This window comes from Chiloscyllium plagiosum, chromosome 17 (genome assembly GCF_004010195.1).
Source record: "Chiloscyllium plagiosum isolate BGI_BamShark_2017 chromosome 17, ASM401019v2, whole genome shotgun sequence".
In the NCBI taxonomy this organism is placed as follows: Eukaryota; Metazoa; Chordata; class Chondrichthyes; order Orectolobiformes; family Hemiscylliidae; genus Chiloscyllium; species Chiloscyllium plagiosum.
This window is the reverse complement of record NC_057726.1, coordinates 53558404-53578907: the sequence shown is the minus strand read 5'-3', so window position 1 is coordinate 53578907 and position 20504 is coordinate 53558404. Positions and strand designations below refer to the sequence as shown.

The 20504-nt window shown below is 40.1% G+C and overlaps 1 protein-coding gene across 1 annotated transcript; it reads right to left on the bottom strand.

Moving 5' to 3' along the window:
• Window positions 1–11063: 11063 nt before the first annotated feature.
• LOC122558686 (tubulin polymerization-promoting protein family member 3-like) lies at window positions 11064–20504 on the bottom strand. Its single transcript, XM_043707478.1, has 3 exons — window positions 20099–20504; window positions 15030–15183; window positions 11064–11348 (listed from the first exon to the last, which is right to left on the bottom strand). The coding sequence occupies exons 1-3, from the start codon at window positions 20287–20289 to the stop codon at window positions 11160–11162; spliced, it is 534 nt and encodes a 177-aa protein (XP_043563413.1). The 5' UTR covers window positions 20290–20504; the 3' UTR covers window positions 11064–11159.

The following is a 20504-nucleotide window of genomic DNA, read 5'->3' as shown; positions in this document are numbered from 1 at the left end:
TATACCCTTGTGGTTTCTGTGGTTTGGGTGTAACTGTATTTGTTAATTTCTATAGCAATGGCACTTGAAACTGATCTCTGTGATTAACAGCAATTGTTCAGCGAAGTGCTTCACATCACATGAAACTAATCTTGCAGTTACCCCTTGCTGTTCACTTAAGGGCTTCAATCATTTTAAAGGTCATGTATTCCGTCAATAATCAATTTCACATTTAGCAATACAAAACTACTATTCTTGCCCTGTATGTAACTGCTAAGAACTCATCCCTGATCCAAAGGAGTTCTTTAGCATCATGAAACCAGTATTTTTCCCTGTAAGTAGTTGCTAAGAGCACACTCCTGATCTAATCAACTCACATTATGTTTTCTCTGATCTGATTAAATCCAATTTAACCCTTTCTTGTTCTGTGAGCTTCCACTGAATCCCACAACTCCCCCTTTTTTATTCTTAATAATTAACTAAGAATCATTACATACACAAAGCAAAAAACATTTGAAAAATTGAACACAAACATACAAAGCAGGAATACATTATTTTTCCTTACGTATGTATAAGATAAACAAAAAAAGTTGTTAACATTCAACTTACCCTTTGCAATGGAAGTACATGTTACCAGAGAGATTGGAACAATTGCAAGTCCCACAAACAGAGTAAGGTTTTTCATGATGGAGGAGTTTATGTGTGTCACAAAGCTGGTTTCTTTTTTCTAAAATTTGTTCCTTTTCTCAAGGATAATAGGTCCTTGGTTTTTTTTTTCAGAGGGTAGTAAACCGCTTTCAGTGCCGAGTAGTCTGGTTTCGTACAGAGATTAAAGGGTATCTAGAGGCCTTTTTGTTTATATGTAAACAGATGAGACTTCAGGCCAAAGTGATCATGTTTTAGAAGTGACTGTATAATGAAAGGGGAGTGGTCAGCTCTCTAGTTGAACAGTTTAGTTCAGTCCAGAACTGGTTGGGAGTTCAACAGTAGCTGTATGAAAACAAACTCTCTCTCTCTCTCTCTCTCTGCCCTTCTAACTTCAACCTGTAAGCATGTGTTCCATTTCTACTGTTTTTAAGGGGGTTTGCTTATTGGGACTGTTGGGTATATTCAGAATAGTATAATTAAGTCAAGTTTGGATGGACTGAGTTCTGTAGGGGTTCTTTATTTTCTTATTTGTGTTTTATTATGTAATTTTGTGAATAAAGTTTTGTCTGTTTTAAAACCTGGTAGTCAACCTAGCTAACTTACTCCGGGTAATTTTTACTGTACACTTCTGAAACAAATTGCAAAGTTATCATCTGGGCTGCCTGCTTAAAAATGTTTGGAGTTGTCTGGCCAAGTCCGTAACACGTGTGATGCGTATATTGCACGTTCATGGCTGTTTGTGCTGTCAGAAGGATTGATACAGGCCTTCACACTTGGCACCAGCGCTTCTTTGTGTACTTTTTTGATAGAGACCCAGGTGTCAGGGACTATGTGGTATCCATCTTCAGGAGAATCACCCCACACCACTGCAACCTGTTGGGAGGCATAATTAACAGCATTTGAGTTATTTCACGTTTTCCTGAAGAAGTCTTTTGTCCCAAGAATAACATCTCTTCTTGGGCAATTTATGTTTCGTAAGGTTTGCCTTATGGCCACAGGAGTGTAAATGGTCAAAGAGGACACCTAAATCCTCCCTATGTTGTCCTTCAGGCTGGAATGCTATTACAATATCATCCACTTATTGAATGAGTGTGGATGCCATTGGAGGCAGTTCCCACAAGAGATTTTGGAAAGCCATATGGAATGCAATAGGGCTACTGTGAAAGTTCTGCAGCAAACGCATTTAGGTATACTGTTGGTGTTGGTAAAAGTAAATCATGGTTATACCTCTGCGGCCAGAGGAACCAACCAAAATCCATTGGCATGCCTATCACTGAAAAGTATTTGTATTCCAGCGACATCATCTTTTGAGCCACTATAAGTCTCAGAACTCCCTTCAGGGCATTGAGCACTAGTCATAATATGGGTTGTACCTGAGCCCTTGTGCAGAGGGGCTGTTGCACTACAGAGGTTGGATAGAACAGGGCGTTTGGATACAGAGGTAGTGTGGGTGATGTATTTTTGATACATTCCTTATTGGCCTTAATCAGTTCATCTTTAGTGGTTTTCAATTCTACATAAACTGTTTTTAATTGGTCTTTTAGGTTGTTGACTTCTCTATCATGATTCGATTTTTTAATTATTTCGTGTCACTATTTAAGCTGTTGCATTACACACAGTGACCAAAGCAAGTTTTGAGAAGATTTGTAGCTCAGATTGAGGTTCTGGATGTAGGTTTGCCTGCTGAGCTGGAAGGTTCATTCTTGGCAGTAGTCTGGCAGTCATTTCTGAGATGTCTTTGATGTTGGGGAGAGTCTACAGGAAAACAACAAATAAGTACCAAATATTGAACTACAGAAACAATCATCCCAACATCCACAAACGAAGGTGCATCAGAACATTATTTCAATGAGCCACCAAACACCGCAGCACAGAGGAACTACACAGAGCAGAGGAAAATCACCTATATAGTGTATTCAAAAAGAATGGGTACCCAATGAACATAATCCACCGATTTCTCAGCAATAAACCCAAACAAGCAGACAAAACACGTCCAGAAACCCTAGCCACTCTCCTACATCAAAGACATCTCAGAAATGACTGTCAGACTACTCAGAACTCTTGGCACCATAGTAGCCCACAAACTCACCAACACACTAAAACAGCAGCTAATGAACTTGAAAGACCCTATACAGACAACAAGCAAAGCTAATGTAACTTTCAAAATACCATGCAAGGTCTGTAACAAACACTACATTGGACAAACAGGCAGAAAACTAGCCACCAGGATACATGAACACCACTGGCCACAAAAAGACCTGGCCCTCTCTCACTAGTATCCTTACATACGGTTGAGGAAGGACACCACTTCGACTGGGTCAACACATCCATTCTAGGACAAGCCAAACAAACAAACGCATGAGAATTCCTAGAAGCATGGCATTCCAATCTGAACTCTATCAAAAAACATATCGAGTTAGACCTCATCTACCACCCCCTGAGTAAAATAACAGGAAATGACTTCACCACAAGAAATGACATCATCACAGGAAATGACATCACCAACCCAAAGAAACCCAAACATAGTAATAGAAAGCAGGAATTATCAGCAGTGCTTCGCCTGACGCCCACTGAAGATGTTACCTAGTAGGGTGACGAAACGTCTGGAAATGAACCTTCCAGCTCAGTGAGCAAACCTACATCCAGACCACAGCGACCATCCTTTCTTTATCTTTCAGACGGGCTCTTTTTCCCCAAACTCATTTTATATCATGCAAGATCACTGTCCCATGGAGGTTCTATACTTTTGACGATTTTAGTTAAGGTGTTAAATGGATTGAATCATTGCTCAATATATTCTCTAAGAGTCGGAGACAAAGTCTTCCCTTTCCTGTCCTTTGCTGCCCCAGACCTGTGCATTCCTTTAGATTCAAACCGAAATTCTTTTGCAGTTTGGATTGCATCAGACAGGGGACATTTTCGGACTGTCACTTCCACCTGAAACTTTTGAGGAATCCTTACCTCTAGGCACCGATTAGAGTAAAGTGGTCTTCTCCCCCTTTTATCCTCTTGCGATCCTGCCAACTATGCCTGAATTGTAGGGAATTTGTTTTCCTGATAATAGGAATAACCTGTCATGGGAACTACACAATCTTTTCCTTAAGTCTTTATTACAGAAGTGTGGCAGTTACATGGATGGTACAAAACAATTGCAAAGATATGGTAGCTTCATAGACGTTGTAAGACAGCTGCTACCTGTCCAATCACGACTCACATTCTTATACCCTTGTGGTTTCTGTCCTTTTGGGTATAACTGTATTTGTTAATTTCTATAACAATGGCACTGATCTCTCCAGTTAACAGCGGTTGTTCAATTAAGTACTTCACATCACATGACACTAATCTTGCAGTGGCCCCCTGCTGTTCACTTTAAGAGTTTCAACCATTTTAAAAGTCACACATTTCCTCTATAATCAGTTCCCCACTTAGCAATACAAAATTGTTATTCTTGCCCTGTAAGTAACTGCAAAGAACTCACTCCTGATCTAATCAAGTCCCATTATGTTTTCCCCAATCTGATTAAGTCCAATTTAACCCTCTCTTGTTCTGTGAGCTTCTACTGAATCCCACAATGAATTTATTAATAATTTAGACTGTGATGTATAGGGAGCAATTTCAAACTTTGTGGATGATACAAAACTTGGAAGCATGGTAAACTGTGAGGAAGATGAAGTTCAATGCAGAGAAGTGTGAGGTGATTCATTTTTGTACAAAGAACATGGAGATATACTATGAAACAAAGGGAAAGTGAGGACTGCAGATGCTGAAGATCAGAGTTGAGAGTGTGGTGCAGGTCAGGCAGCATCTGAGCAGCAGGAGAATCGACTTTTCAAAATATCGATTCTCCTGCATCTCGGATGCTGCCTGAACAGCTGTGCCTTTCCAGCACCACACTCTCGACTATAAAATAAAGGATACATTTCTAAAGAGGATACAGGAGCACAGTTAACTCATTGGTTTAAGCTGCAGATTGAGAGAGCAATTAAGAAATATTACAGCATCCCAGTTTACATTAATATTGACAAGAGCAAGGAGGGTCAGCTACACTTGCAACTCCTCGTGCACTGGAGCAGTCTGTGTTTGTATGCAGCAAGACATGGACAATGTCCAGGATTTGGCTAATAAGGGGCAAGTAACATTCATAGTTAACATCTTCAACAAGGGAGAATCTAACTGTCACCTCAAGACATTCAATTATATAGCTATTGTTGAATACTGTGCTAACAACATCTTAGGGGTTACCATTGACCACAATCTGAGCTGGACCAGCCATACAGGAACAAGTTAGAGGCTGGGGATTCTGAGGTGAGTAACTCCTGTCTCCCCAAAGTCTGCCCATTATCTACAAATCACAAGTCAGGAGTATGATGGAATACTCTTCACTCTCTTGGATGAATGCAGCTCCAACAACACGCAACAGGCTCAACATCATTCAAGACAAAGTTTCCCATTTAACTGGCAACCCATTCTCCATATTCAACACTGAATCTGCACTACTAATGCACAATGCAGCAGTACCATTTACAAGATACACTGTCGTAACTCAGCAAGGCTCCTTCAACATAAACTTCTAACCCTGTGACCTCTACCATCCAGAAGGACAAAGGCAGCAAATGAAAGGAGCACTTTCCCTCCAAGACACACACCATTCTAACTTGGAACGACATCACTTTCCTTCACTGTTGGTGGGTCAAAGTCGTGGAATTGCCATCCTAACAGCACTGTGGGTATATTTACACACTAAAGTTTGCAGCAGTTCAAGAAGCACTTTTCCAGGCAATAAATGTTGACATAGACAGATACCCACTTGCCGTGACTGATTTAAAAAGAAAAGGCTATATTAAACTTATATAAGACACAGTTTTGCCCTAGCCGATGTATTGTTTCTTGGGAGCTTCACTTTTTGGCAAAGATGTGAAGACATTGGAGAGAATGCAGAAGAGGTTTATGAGAATGGTACCAGGGATGAGGAATTTCAGTTATGATAGATTGAAAAATTTAGGACTGCTTTCTTGGAAGAGCAGAGGGCTGAGAGGAGATTTCATGGAAGTATTCAAAGAGGAGACAGGAGAAATTCTTTCCAATTGTACAAGGATCAAAACATGAGAGCCCAAATTTAAATAATTAGTAAATGAAGCAAAAGTGATATGGGGAAAATGTTTTCAAGCACCTAGTGGAATGCATTAGAAATTGTGTTGGAGGAAAGTTCAATTGAAAATTCTAAAGGAAATGGACAGCTATTTGAAAGGAATGTTTGCTAGGATACAAGGAGAAAATAAATAAATATAGGAGATGCTTATTTGGGGAGCTGCACACACACTGAGCTGAATGGCATCCTACTATGCTATAGAAAATCTAGTCTAAATTATTAATAAATTCATTGTGGGATTCAGTAGAAGCTCACAGAATTGATCCCATGAATTTCTCACCATGAAATTAGGCAGGTTAATGGTTTGCGTCTGACCTCATCTAATTGATACATTCAGACGGCTGGAGAAATGCACTTGAAGACAGAGGCAAGGATCATGATATTTAGTCCCGAGAGTAATTATTGTTATCCCCCTGGCTCACACTACCTTATAAGTAGATACTGGGTAATATAGGCATAACCCTGAATGTGACACAGCCAGAGAGGTGTACAGGAGATATAGCTGATACTAAATCCAACAGAATAAATGAGATAAAACTAATTTTTTAAACCTATCTGTTCCAGTGACTGGCAGCTGCATAAAATCACTCTGACTGCTACATCTTGACAAGTTTCCAAGATAATTGTTTTATGGACAGATATCTTAAAGCAATACATTTTTTGTTCCATGTTCTTCCCATCCATTAGAGATTTTTAGGCAGCAACAGGAGCTCTTACTTTCCTTTCTCTGACTAATCCCATTTCCACAGATACACAGCAGCTGGATTAAGAAATGTTATTCTTTTCAAGGTTGTTAAGTGAGTAGTTAGCTGATTTGGAAGTACCTGTATTATCATAGCTGTAATACAATTCAATTATCGGAGCCCTCTTGTGGCACAGTGGTAGTGTCCTACTCCTGAACCAGGCAGCCCAGGTACAAGACCCAGCTGCTCCAAAAAGTGTAATAAAATCTCTGAATAAGTTGATTAGAAAAATAGGTTTAAAAATCCCCCAATTCAATTACTGTGCAATCCAAACAACCTACTAAATGAATATGAGTAATACCTTAAATTATACATTGTATTCAATCACCCATAAATAATGGAAGCAACACATATTTATCATGCCAAAGAAATTGTCCTGTTTTGACCCCACACAGAGTAAAGTGCAGACTCTGATGGAGAAAGACTCTTACGCTAGATACCTCAAACTACAGTTCTACAGAGATCTGACCTGGTGCGAGCCAGAAATGTGATTCTTCACTGATAAGCTACTAGATTGTTTGTCAAATCAGCGTCTAGAGTAATTGAATGACCTTGGAAACACAAAATGTTTTAAGTTGACTGAAGCTTTTGGATTGCCCATCAAAATACAGCAAAACATAAAAGCCCCTAGTCTTCTGCCAAATAGGGCATGGCTGTGATGATTACATCTGGAGAGAAGATATCCTTTTTGACAATAAATGCTGTACTGAAAACATGCTTGAATCTATGAATGCCCATTATTTGGAAGTGTTGATGTGTATCTCCATGGAAATGTGAATAAACACATCCATAGCTTCCCGTGGCCTGTCAGAGTTTGTTACTGAACATGACTGATCATTCAATGGGGCACTTCTTATAGAATCAGAAGGGGCCCACTGGGCTATATATTTCTTGTTCATATTTCCTGTGTTATTGCATCCTGCTGAAGAAATTCACCATAAAGAAGTGTATAAATGCCATGTGTTTCCATGGGGATCAGAGAGTTGTTTATCAGGATTAAGTTAACAGGAACTATGTTTTGCACTCTACAAATAGCATTCAGCTGCTGTGTGGAACACATTGTGGTCAGGTCAAGCCCTCATTGGAGCCACTTACAACGTAGAAAACACAGAGTACTGGACCTTTGAAAAACAGTTATCCAAGTAATCCCACTTTACTATAGTTTTCCCATAATTCTGCTGGTGATTCCTTAGCTTATAAACTCAGTGTACATATTCATTTTGCTCATTTAACAGTTTTGTTTTCCCCTCTAGTTTTCTTCCCATCTCTTCAAGTGAAATTTCAGTTACATCACACTGCAAATTTTTGCTATAAATTCTGTGTTACGATCGAGCCCTCCACAATCACCTGATGAAGGAGCGTGGCTCCGAAAGCTAGTGTGCTTCCAATTAAATCTGTTGGACTATAACCTGGTGTTGTGTGATTTTTAAATTCTTAATGTGAGCATCTGGGCAGTGAGTGTCAGGAACTTATTTTAACTATGGAGGGAAATCATCTGAAAAAGAGATATTATCTTCAACTAGCACCAAAATGCACTTGCAGCACAGATCACTCCCAATCAGGAATAATTCTATTTTTTTTCATTCATCTCCCATTGAAAAGCTGATGAATTTGCTAGCATCAGTGTCAGCTTCTGAAATAATCAATTTTAGAACAACCCATGAAATGTTCCTTATGTCTATAACTTAATCACCCACCTATGTACTACTTATATTTTAGGTAAGTGGAGAATCTGGTCATATGGTTCTACATGAAGCACTAGAGTAAGCATAAACACAGACAACAGTCATACTGTAGATGTAATTATCTGCATTTTTAATAAGATGGCCCATAAGAAACTAATAAATAAGGTCAGAGAATGTTGAGTTAGGGGCAAGTGGCAGAATGGTTGCTAGAACACAAGAACTAGAGATAGACTAGTTTATTAAGCCCCTCAAACCTGCTCCACCATTTCATAACACCATGGCTCATCTGCAGCCTGAAGATCACATTTCTGTTTGTCCTCCATAATCCTTAACTCAAAAATCTAACTCAGCCTTGAAGATATTCAATGACTCAGCCTCCACTGTTCTTTAGGGAAAAGAATTCCACGGACTAACAACCCTCTGAATGAAACATTTTCTCTTCATCTCCATATTAAATGGGAGACCCCTTGTTATTAAATTGTGCGTCCTAGTTTGAAGTTCCTCCACAAAAGGAAAGTTCAACTCACCATCTGTCCTGCCAAATGCATTCAAGATATGCTCAACGTTTCCAACTTGGAAGGACAGCCCTGAGTGATAACTGAGCACACCCCTGATTGCTCTCTGTGTAGCTCCCTGACTGACTTATTGATAATCCCCAGCTTGGTTGCACAGGGCCTGCAGGACTGACCATTACCCACTCCCTGAAATGCAATGATACAGAACCCCTAACCCTGACATTCAGTGTATTTGGTATGGAATCGTTTGTTACATACTGCACGTGAGACATTGATGTATCACAGTACCATCCTGCTGTATGTTCACCTCCTTGACTACTCATTGCTGGAAAACATGGCCTGGCTTTGTGTCTGCACTGAAAGGCAAGACAACACAGAAGTACAGAAAGGCTGTAAGTTCTGAACAAGCCAGCAATGCACAAAAAGGAAGGGTAAAGTAGACATCCTGTGAGTAATCAAGTAGGTGCAAAGTGCTCATAGAGCAAGATCTGAGCCTCCAGATGCACTGAGATGCTCAAGTCTAATGCCCGTCCCTGGACACAAAGAGACCAGGCAGAAGCATTGCAATGTAAAGTGTCAGTGAACTCCAAAGTGCAACATTATAAGTGAGTCCAAGATGTGCCATGAACGTTTGAAGAAATTGTTGCTTGCCCGATACCAACCTGCATGGGCAAAGAATGCAGGTGATCGCTGCCCTTGAATCATGCCCTGAGATATTGGAAACGCTGGTCAAGATGCAGGTCTGTAAAAGATGTCAGCAAGCAATACGTACTTACTCAGATTTTCTTGTCAGGAATTGCTATTGTCTAAATTCTCTCCATTGCCTGGAAAATTAGCAACTTGTGTGTAAGTGAAGTGAGATTAAGTAATAATGAGATAGCAAGCATACAAGTAGACCTCTCACTATTCACCTGCAAGGTTCTTATCTTTCTTATCTTGTGGGCACAGTGGTTAGCACTGCTGCCTCACAGCTCAGAGACCTGGGTTCAATTCCCTGCCTCAGGTAACTGTCTGTGTGAAGTTTGCACATTTCTCCCCATGTCTGCATGGGTTTCCTCCCACAGTCCAAAAATGTGCAGGTTAGATGAATTGGCCATGCTAAATTGCCCATAGTGTTAGGTGAAGGGGTATGGATCTGGGTGGGTTGCTGTTCGGAGGGCCGGTGTGGATTTGGGCCAAAGGGCCTGTTTCCACACTGTAAGTAATCTAATCAAAAATTTCACAACAGCCCCACCATTAACCACAGTGTTCAGAGTCTGGGAAATTTCATCCCTGGGTCTTTGCTTGATATAGTCACCAAGCAGAGAACGCAGATGAAGCTGGAGATCTTACAGCAATGTATATCGTGTTGTTAATATACATCATGTCACCTATCTCAACAAGAAGCCAGTCTTTATGGCATATGTTCCAAGGGCTTATATGTTGGGAACACACAGACCATATCATATTAGCAGTGTTGGTTTACCCAGAAACCACAGCGATGATAGTAGATTTAGTCAGGAAAGGTGGGAGATGACTCACCTGCAGTTTAAACACTGGCATGGACTGGTTTGACCAAATGACGTATTGCTTTACTTCATATGTCATTCTATATACATCACTGATATGGAGTGCAAAATATAAATCGTTATTTTACTAAAAATCAGTTGAGTGTCAATTTCATGCAGTTTCAGGGAGGCGAAGTGACTCCACAGATGCCGGTATCCCATCACCAAGTTACCCTGTATTTATGTGTGCATAGTACTTGACACTGGTCCAGCTTCTTCAGAGCCAGTTCTCAGAGTGACTAGAACCTTTAACACTCCTGTTTATATCTGTCAGCAAGAGCTCCCTGATTGGACCAGGTTAACAACCCCAAACAGGGAACTCATATTCTACAAGGTCCAAGTGGCTGACCTTGTTCGAATCACTGCAGGAGTGTTTCTCTTTGTAAGCTCCTGTAAGTTATCTCAAACAATTCTCCACTGCTAGCAAGAATTGTTCACAGATACAATATTTAAATGTATTATCAACATACTTCACAGCAAGATTTCAAACAAATTACACAGCAGATAAGAGGGAATTGTGATATAATAGACCTAGAAAGGCAAGGAGGTACACCATATACCACACTGACAAACTTTTTTTTAAAGCTACTGTTAAACTTAATCTTGCATGCTGGGTGTCAATTTGTAAAGATGATAATTTACATGAAAATTGTCCTTGTAAGTTTAGCTTTTTTTGACGATAGATCATCACTCAGCAATTCATGCAATTGCTTCTCACAGTTACAACTATAGACCATGAGTTGCACTTACTACCCAGAAAGTAGTTTGTTAAAAGCTAAAATACAGGTGTAATTTAATTGTTTTATTGAAAATGCTGGAGAGGACCTTGAGCAAATTAACAAAAGATTATTGAGTCCTTTAATGGAAATGGTCTCAGGCAGCACTATGCAGTCTTATTTTTGCACTTTTTCATCATACGTTCCAGCTCCTTTGTAATTCGCAACATATCCTGTATTTTCAGCCAGGTCTGCTCTGCCACTTAGCCCTTTGCCTTTGCCACTTTCATCAAAGCGTTCTTTGTGGGTTCCAGTATACTTGGAGGTGTCTGTTAGTCTGTCAACACCACCTCCTTTATATGCAACCTAAAAGAAGAAATGGTATGCTCTATTTTACTTGAAAATGTAGATAAAGACAGATATCAGGTTTGCTTACAAAAACTGTAGTCAGTCATTTTTATAATAATGAGCTTGTGTTGTGCTGAGATAAAATCCATTTCATGCACAGCAAGTAGTAAATGATTGAAGCAACAAATGTACCAGAAAAGCAAGGAGGGATTGTATGTGTGTATTTGAGGGAAGGTTAGAAGAGATACGGAAGTGATCAAGTCCAAGATCTAAGTTGGTAGTTCACATAGATATAAAAAAAGGCCTTAAAAACACATATAGTGAGGATTATCTCAAAACTTCTGCTACACTTCCAGTGTTTGAGAATAAATTCCAGGAGATAAATTCCTGTCACCCTGTCATCTAAATTGCAGTTCTAGCAGAATAGAAAGCATGAATACAAAAAAAGATAGGTTTGATTTTAGTTCAATAGGAACAAAAGGAGAGGCAAGAAGCACTAAGGGAGTGCTGGAAAACTATTTCAACCTCAGGGAATAACCAGATAGTAGACTGAAGAGATGACAGAGGAGAGGTAACCTGTAGCTGAGTTCAGACACTGTAGCCCTGTGAAAGCATAAAAGCTCAAAGACAGACTCTGATACTGAGGGACGTGAAAGGTAAATCTACTCTGAAATGCTTCCATGCAAGTGCAAGAAGCTTTAAAAATACTATATCAAAACTGGTGCTGATGTGTGGTGAGGATGTTTACAAGTCTAGTTAAACAAGTCTCAGATTGTCTTTTATCATGGATGGGTATATGAATAGGAAGGGTTTGGAGGGATATGGGCCGGATGCTGGCAGGTGGGACTCTGGTCGGCATGGACGGGTTGGACCGAAGGGTCTGTTTCCATGCTGTACATCTCTGTGATTCTAAGTGACAACACAACATAACTGCAGTAAGCCTTTGACATGCCTTCAAATCGACTCTGATAAAGTTTCATGTAAAGGTTATTAATCAAATTAAAATTGTGCAAATTCAGGAAAACACTTGAAGGGGAAGGTAACATTGTGGTAATAATACTGGACTAGTAATCCAGACTTCAAATGCAATTGATTACTATATTTGGAATAAAAAGCAAGTCTTCGGAGATCTGATGGGTTCAGTGGTAGTGTCCCTAAATGTGAGCCAGGAGGCCCAGGTTCAGGTCCCACCTGTTCCAGAGGTGTGTAATAAAATCCCTGAGCAGGTTGATTTGAAAATGTAGAAAGTAAATCTTTGTAATGATTGTGAAACTACTGGATTAACATCAAAATTTACCTGGTTCATTATTATCTTTGAGAAAAGGAGATCTGCTATCTTCACCCTATCTGGCCTACGTGAGATTTCAGTGTGTTTATTAACTTCTCTATGAAGCTGCAAAACAAGCCACTTATTTGTATCAAATCACTACAAAAAAGTGGAAGAATATAACTGGACAGACCATCTAGGACTGAGGCTCTAGAAATGAACTCTCTGACAAATCCAAGCAGCACTATTGCAGTCTTGTTCTCCTAAACTAATTATACCCCTAGGCAAGTTGTACCAGTACAGCTACAACACTGCCATTTATCCAATAATGTAGAAATTTGCTCAGGTATGTCGTGTCCACAAAAAGCAGAACAAATCCAAACCAACAAATTACCACTCCATCAGAATACTCTCAATCATCTTCAAAATTATGAGAGGCAGTGGAATTGAGTGCCTTTTACTCAGCAAGAATCTACTCATTGAAGCTCAGTTTGTGATCCATTAAGGACTATACATGTGCTGAGACCATAAAAGTCTTGATCCAAACATAGACACAAAAGCTGAATTCCAGAGATGAGGTGAGTGTGACTTCCCTTGACATCAAGACAGCATTTTACTCAGTGTGACAATGAAAAGTACAAACAGAATTGAAGTCAATGTTTGTGTCATATGTTGCACAATGCTAATGTTGATGGAGGCCAGTCAAATCAGCCCCAAACACTATTCCACAAGTTCATCAAAACACTCTCCTAAGTCCAACTATTAGCAGCTTCATTAATAGCCTTCCCTTGTTTATAAAGTCAGAAATGCAAATATTTGCTGATGATTAAGCAATGTTCTGTTTCTATTTGCAACTGTTCAGATACTGAAGAAGACCATGCCTGGGTGCAATAAGATGTGGACAATTACAGACTTACCCTGCATGCGCAAGGAACATTCATGCCACAAAATTGCCAGGCAATGACTAGACACAACATGAGAGAATCAAACCATTTCTCATTGATATTCAATGACATTACCATTGTTAAATACACCACTATCAATAATGCACAGGTTATCATTGATCAGAAACCTAAAACCAACCATATAAAGCCTATGGTCACAACAGCAAGTCAGAGGCTCAAAATTATAGTTGATACACCAAAAACACTCATCAGGAACAAAGCAACCTCACCCCCTCCACCAGCAATGACAGTGGGAGTACTGCATAGGTGCAAAAGATGCACTTCACAAGTTGCCAAGGTAAGTATGCTCACAGTTTGTCTAATGCTCAAAATAGGTGTTAATTGTCTTGCTATGTGCAAAGGGTAGAAAATCACAAGATTTTCTGGCTGCTGTCTAATTATAGGGAACTCTTTTGCTGCTGTGTCGATGTATTTGACCTATGTCCTATTAAATATGACAACCTAAAGGATATCAGTCATGGAGGCAAAACAAGCTGCAAGCATGTGTCATATTCTGGCCTTCACATTAGGCAGGTGCTAGGCTGGATACATAAGAAACAAACTCCTGGATGGAATGTTTTGCTGACTCTGGTGGTGAGTTTGACAATGTGAAGGGCATGTCATTACTCAGGGCAGTGCTAAACCTAAATACAATCTCAAAGTCATAATGGGCCAGACTATCATTTATCATCAACCCATGTTGGGATTGTCAGGGATGTCTGAGACCAAAGGTTACTACTGAACTTATGATGGTTGTGTGTTAATTAAGGGATAACTGGATGATAACTGGGTGCATATATATTATACATGGTTTTATTTATTCTTTCATTGGACATGGGTGTCGTTAACTGACCAGCATTTATTGCCTGTCCTAGTACAAGTAATTGACATGCTTGAAGTTTTGTGACACGTGAATTGAAATAAAACTCTGACTAGAAAAGTATATGCCTGGATTCTGTCTAACCAACCCTTACTGTCTGGTGTCTATTATTATGCTCCAGAGAGACAGTTATTAAAGGATAATACTGGAGCCAATTGTTACTCAGTTTTATACTTATCTACAGAGTTAAACTTAGCAACCATAGATCTCCTCACTTAACCAAAGCACAATTTCAAACAATGTTTCTTTGTATGTGCTCAAGTGAAACCCCAGTTAATTCTGACTGCCCGAGTACATTGTGCATGTGTGCGAGGATATGTTTCGAGTGTTTGTGTATTATCTGAGTGCACCCATGCATACATTGTGAGATAATACATTAAGACAATTGATGACATGGCTCTACCACCTCCTCAGCCTGAATGAGGTATACCAGTATCCGTCTTGTTCAGGTCAAGACAAGACTCATGGAGATCAGGAATTTCAAAATGAGGCGTAACCAGTCTCTAAAGCTGAAAACATGAGGAAACTAATGGAATTTTAGTGAAAAATGAGAATGAAGATGATGTAATTTCAGGCCAGAGGTTTGGATTCAGACTTGAAATGCTCACTGTCACTCCAGCATTAGTTGGATCTTTTCCAGCAATCAGGGCATAAATTGATGCCAGTGCCTCCTCTTGACTTTTGCCTTTAAATCTCTTTGGAGCAAGTTCTGCCAGTGCCATTTTAAACTCTTCAAAGGTGATTACTCGAGCTGACTTTGATCTGAAATTAAAACAAAACTGTAGATTAAAACTCCTTCTCTTCAGTTTCAAAATAAATAAAAGATTAGGCTACATGTATTCTTTGTATAAGCATTCAAACACTAGCACATTTTAGGTATCTTCTTGGCCCAGATTGAAGCCTGCTTTGTTTTTCATGCTATGGTGCTGTTTAGAGATTGCAAGTGATGAGTTTCCCAAACATCCTGTAGATTTTAATTAAAGAGCAACTTTAGCTTTTCTTCCTCTCAATTTCCTGCCCACAGCCATTCTGAATGGAGGCCTGGTGAACAGGAAATCCTACAGCACAAGGCCTCACCTGATTCTACCCATGTGAGTCTTGTTGCAAGAGATTATAGGATGGGGAGGTAAGGGAGGGCAGTCCAAGATCTCCATTTAAGGTGTTGGGGTGGTGGGAGTTGGGAAACTTTCTCCCAGCAGCTACCCTTTCAAGTCAATTAAAAAATGTATGTTTGAATAAGATAACCTCCCTTTCCTCTAAACACTGCAGAATGTTGCTCTAATTTATTCAATGTCTCCTCATAATATAATTTTATATTTTATATTACATTACAGTGTGGAAATCAATTCTTTCATCACAGGAATTAGTTTAATGAAACTTAGTTGCACAATCTCTAAGGCAAGTATATCCTTCTATAGCATGAGACCAAAACTGCACTCTGACTCCCAGTGTGGCCTAAGTAGGTGTACAAGATGATGAGAGGCATAGATAGAGTGAATAGTCAGATACGTTTTCCCAGGGCAGAAGTGGCTTTCAAAAAGAAGCATAATTTTAAGATGATCGGAGAAAGGTTTAGGGGAGATGCCTGGGGTTTTTTCTTTACACAGAGAGTGGTGGGTGTGTGGACTGCACTGTCAGTGGTGGTAGTAGAGTCAGATACATTAGGGACATTTAAGCGACTCTTTGATAGTAAAATGAAGGGTATGTAGGTTAGTTTGATCTTAGCGTAGGATAAAAGGTCAGCACAACATCGAGGGTCTGGACTGTTTTATGTTCTACAGTTGTAGTTAGAATTCTTTGTGTTAATACTCCATCCCCTGTCCAATGAATGCAAACATACTGTTTGCTTTGCACATTGCATTCTGCACCCGAATGTTAATTTTTAGTAATTTGAACACCCAGGTCTCTCTGAAACACAGGAATAGAAGCAGGAGTAGCACGTTTTGGCCCTCGAGCCTGCTTTGCCATCCAAAATGATTGTGACTGATCATCCATCTCGTAATCTGTTTCTGCTTTCGCACCATCTCTTTTGATCACTTTAGCCCAAAGAACTATATTAAACACCTTGAAAACAATCAATCTTTTGGCCTCAACTGCTTTCTGTGGTGAAGAATTTCACAGGTTCACCACTCTCAGAGTGAAGAAATTTTTCCTTATCTCAGTCCTAAAGGGCTCACCCCATATCCTTAAACTGTAAATGCTGGTTCTGGACATCCATCCTGCAGTTACCAACATTTGCTGTCGTATTTGTAAAGGATTGTGCTTTTTATTTTTCCAATCAAAGTGGACAACTTTACATTTCTCTACTTTATATTCCACCTGCTGTGTCATTGTGCACTCCTTAATCTATCTCTATCCCTTTTACAGCCTTTTTGCATCTTCCTCACAGTTTGCTTATCCAATTAATTTTATATGATCAACAAACTTGGAAACCTTATAAAGAATCTCCTCATCTAAGTCACTGATATAGATTATAAATAGCTGGGGCCCAACACTGACACATAGATTAGATTAGATTCACTACAGTATGGAAACAGGCCCTTCGGCCCAACAACTCCACACCGACCCTCCGAAGAGTAACCCACCCAGACCCTTTCACTCTAACCAATGCACCTAATACTACGGCCAATTCACCTGACCTGCACATCTTTGGACTGTGGGAGGAAACCGGAGCACCCGGAGGAAACCCACGCAGACACAGGGAGAATGTGCAAACTCCACACAGACAGTCACCCGAGGCTGGAATCGAACCTGGGACCCTACTGCTGTGAGGTTGCAGTGCTAACCACTGAGCCACCGTGCCGATTGCAAAATATCCATCTTATTCCTGCTGTCAATTTTGTCTCTGCTAACCAATCAATCCAGACTGACGTTACATCCAACTCCATGACCCCTAATATTTGTGATAAAGTCCTATGTGGCATGTCGTAATGACAATGAATCCAACAGAATTAATGTGGAAAGACTAAGAAATGGAAAGGAGGTTAGCTTAAGAGTATAGAAGAGTATACCAAGATGTCAGGAGCACCACCACTTTTCCATTAAAAGGATTACCACTTTCGTGAAGGTACGATAAAGGATTCTATGCATGTTGAGCAGGTGAAATAGCATGCAATGGACAGAGCCAAGCAATCCCACAATCAATAGATCAAATCAAAACTCTACAGTCCTCATGAGTTCATTGATGAATGCTGGTACACAATTAAATAAATTAGGTGTAGGAGGTTTTTACAAACATCCTTAATGATCAGAGAGCCTAACACGCCAATGCAAAAGATTAAGTTATACATTAGCAAGAAAATCCAACTGATGTTCCATCTTATCCTCTTCCTGAGTTCCCCAGCACTGTAAATGTTTAATACTTATCCAATTCAATTCACTCTGTGTCCAGGTGTAAGGCTGAGGGCTGAGACAACATCCAGGCTTTAGTTCTGAACACTTAAGCTCCAAAGCTAGCCACTCTACCTAAGCCATTCTGATGCAATTCTGGCTATCACTGATTTTGGGGGAAAATACCCAAGTGTACCCTGTCCATTAAAAGCAGACCAGCCAATTTCTGCTCTATCGCCAAAACAAAAGGGTTTTATTAGCTCCTGTTTGCAATCAATTGTGTTATCATGACCAAATCCCCAACAATCAACATCCTGGGGTCATTACTGACCAGAAACCGAACTAAATCCAATACATAAATACCATGGCTGCAAGAGCAGGCCAGAGGCTATGGTGAAATTCTGAGTGATTCAATTTCTGACACTCCCAATGGAAAAACTGTCCATCATCTACAAGTCACGACTGTGACGTAATGTGCATCATTAGCCTTGAGATCTCAAGCTCACCTAGAGGTAGGAAGTAAATGCTAGCCTAGTCAGTAATGTCCACATCCACAAAAGAATTACACAAAAACGCGCAAGAAGTTTTACATCATTTGGGATAAAACAGCCGACTTGATTAACACCTCATTCATCATTTTGAGCGTACATGTCCTCCATCATCAGTACACAGTGTAGTCGTGGGTACCATCATTAATATGCAATGCAGTAACTTCTGAAAAGCTTCTTCTACATCCACTTCCAAACTCCTGACTCCTAACTCCAGCAGGGGACAATGAGATTAGGCTTATGTAAACACCACCATCTATCTGCAAGTCACACATTACCCTGACTCGGAAATGCATCACTTCCATCATTGTTTCTTTATTAAAGTCCTGGAACTCCCTTCCCAACAGCATTGTGAAACTGCCTTTATCCCACAGACTGCAGTGGTTCAAAAAGGTGGCTCACTACCACATTATTTAGTAAAACTCGAGATGGGTAGTTAATTCTGTGCTCGTGTGTATCAGGACACAGCCAACATTCAATCTTGAGTTGATAAGTGACAGGTAACATTTGCACCCACAATTACCAGGCCATAAGCATCTCAAACAAGAAAGAATCTGACCATTGTCCCTTGACATTCAACAGGATCACCACTGTTGAACTCTCCACCAATATCCTGGCAACATCATTGACAAGAAACTTAACTGGATCAGCCATATGAATACAAGGAGAGGTTCAGTTTCCAGGTCCCCAGAACATTTCATACAGCCATGAGGCACAAACTTGGAGCATCATAGAATAATACTCACTTGCCTAAAAGACTGGAGTTCAACAACACTTAACAAGCCCATCATCCAAGGCAAAGCAGTTCACTTGATAGGTACCACATCACTACCTTAAACATATTGACTCACCTCATTACTGTGCTTGTAGTGCATACAATATGCAAAATACTCTTCAATAACTCTAGGGAATTCCTAGAGGCATGGCACTCATCCACAGATTCTATCAACAAACACATCGACCTGGACCCAATATACCGGCCACTGCAGTGGACAGCTGGAACTGACAACCGGAAGAAGTAGAGACAAACCACTATAAATGCCGGAGGAAACATCACAGAAGCGCTTCACAGGAGGCTCCCAAGCACTGAGGATGTCACCTAGACAGGAGATGAAACGTCTGCAACACAAATTCCCAGCTCGGCGAACAGAACCACAACTCTTCAATAACTTGCCAAACCATTTTGACAGTACTTCCTGTACTAATGACCCCAGGATCTAGAAGGACAAGTGCAGAAGATAGGACTACCAGCACATGCAAGTTTTTCTAAATTACACACCATGCTGACTTGGAAAGATATTTCCATTCATTCATGATCATTGCATAAAACCCCCTGGAGCTTTCTATAAAACACCATTGTCTGGGTACCCTCACCAAATGGACTACAACGATGCAAGAAGGCAGCTCACCATTACCTTCTCAAGGGCAATTAGAGAAGGAAAATTATTGTTGTCCTTGTCAGCAACACCAACATCCCATGAAAGAATTTAGAAAAGATGGTGCTGAAGTGCTGTCAATTAGATGGTGAGTCGACTCCATCATACTAGGGATGAGCATTAGATGCTGGCCTGGCCAGTGACACCCACTGAGTGGATAAAAAAATTCTCTAATCTGGTAAAGGACAGAACAGTAATCATTCTCTACCTGATAGTGCAGCTAAGATTGGGAATGCGCTGTGTCAAAAATCATGGGCTGTGCACAGCTGAATCAACGATCTCAGTTATTGAACTTACAACATTTTCTTTCATGAAGGCATAAATTCAACAAAAGTATATTGTTACTCAATACCTGGTACCTACTTTACTTTCGAAAAGAGAATGTCCACATCTGTTGAAGTTACTGTTTTGCCATCGATGACTTTGCAGTCTTTGCAGAGTTTGGACCAGTTTTTCCCATTCATTTCATTACCAGTTGAGGCGGTATCCCCGTGAATAGCAAACTTCTTAAATGAGTCATGCAAAGCTGCCATATTATTGGATGTTCCTGCCATTTTTGAAGTCCCACAGGTTGCTTAAGTTGCCCTGTGAACAATTGGAAGAGAGGATTTAATATTTAGGGAATGACCTCTATTATATGCTGGGAAGAAAGGATTGAGTATAATGATTGAAGATGTTGGGAAAGACTTATGGCTATCATATTGATGTAGCATTACTGTTTTCTTTTTGTAAGGTGGTACTTTCACTTCTGATTTCAACATTTGTGGAT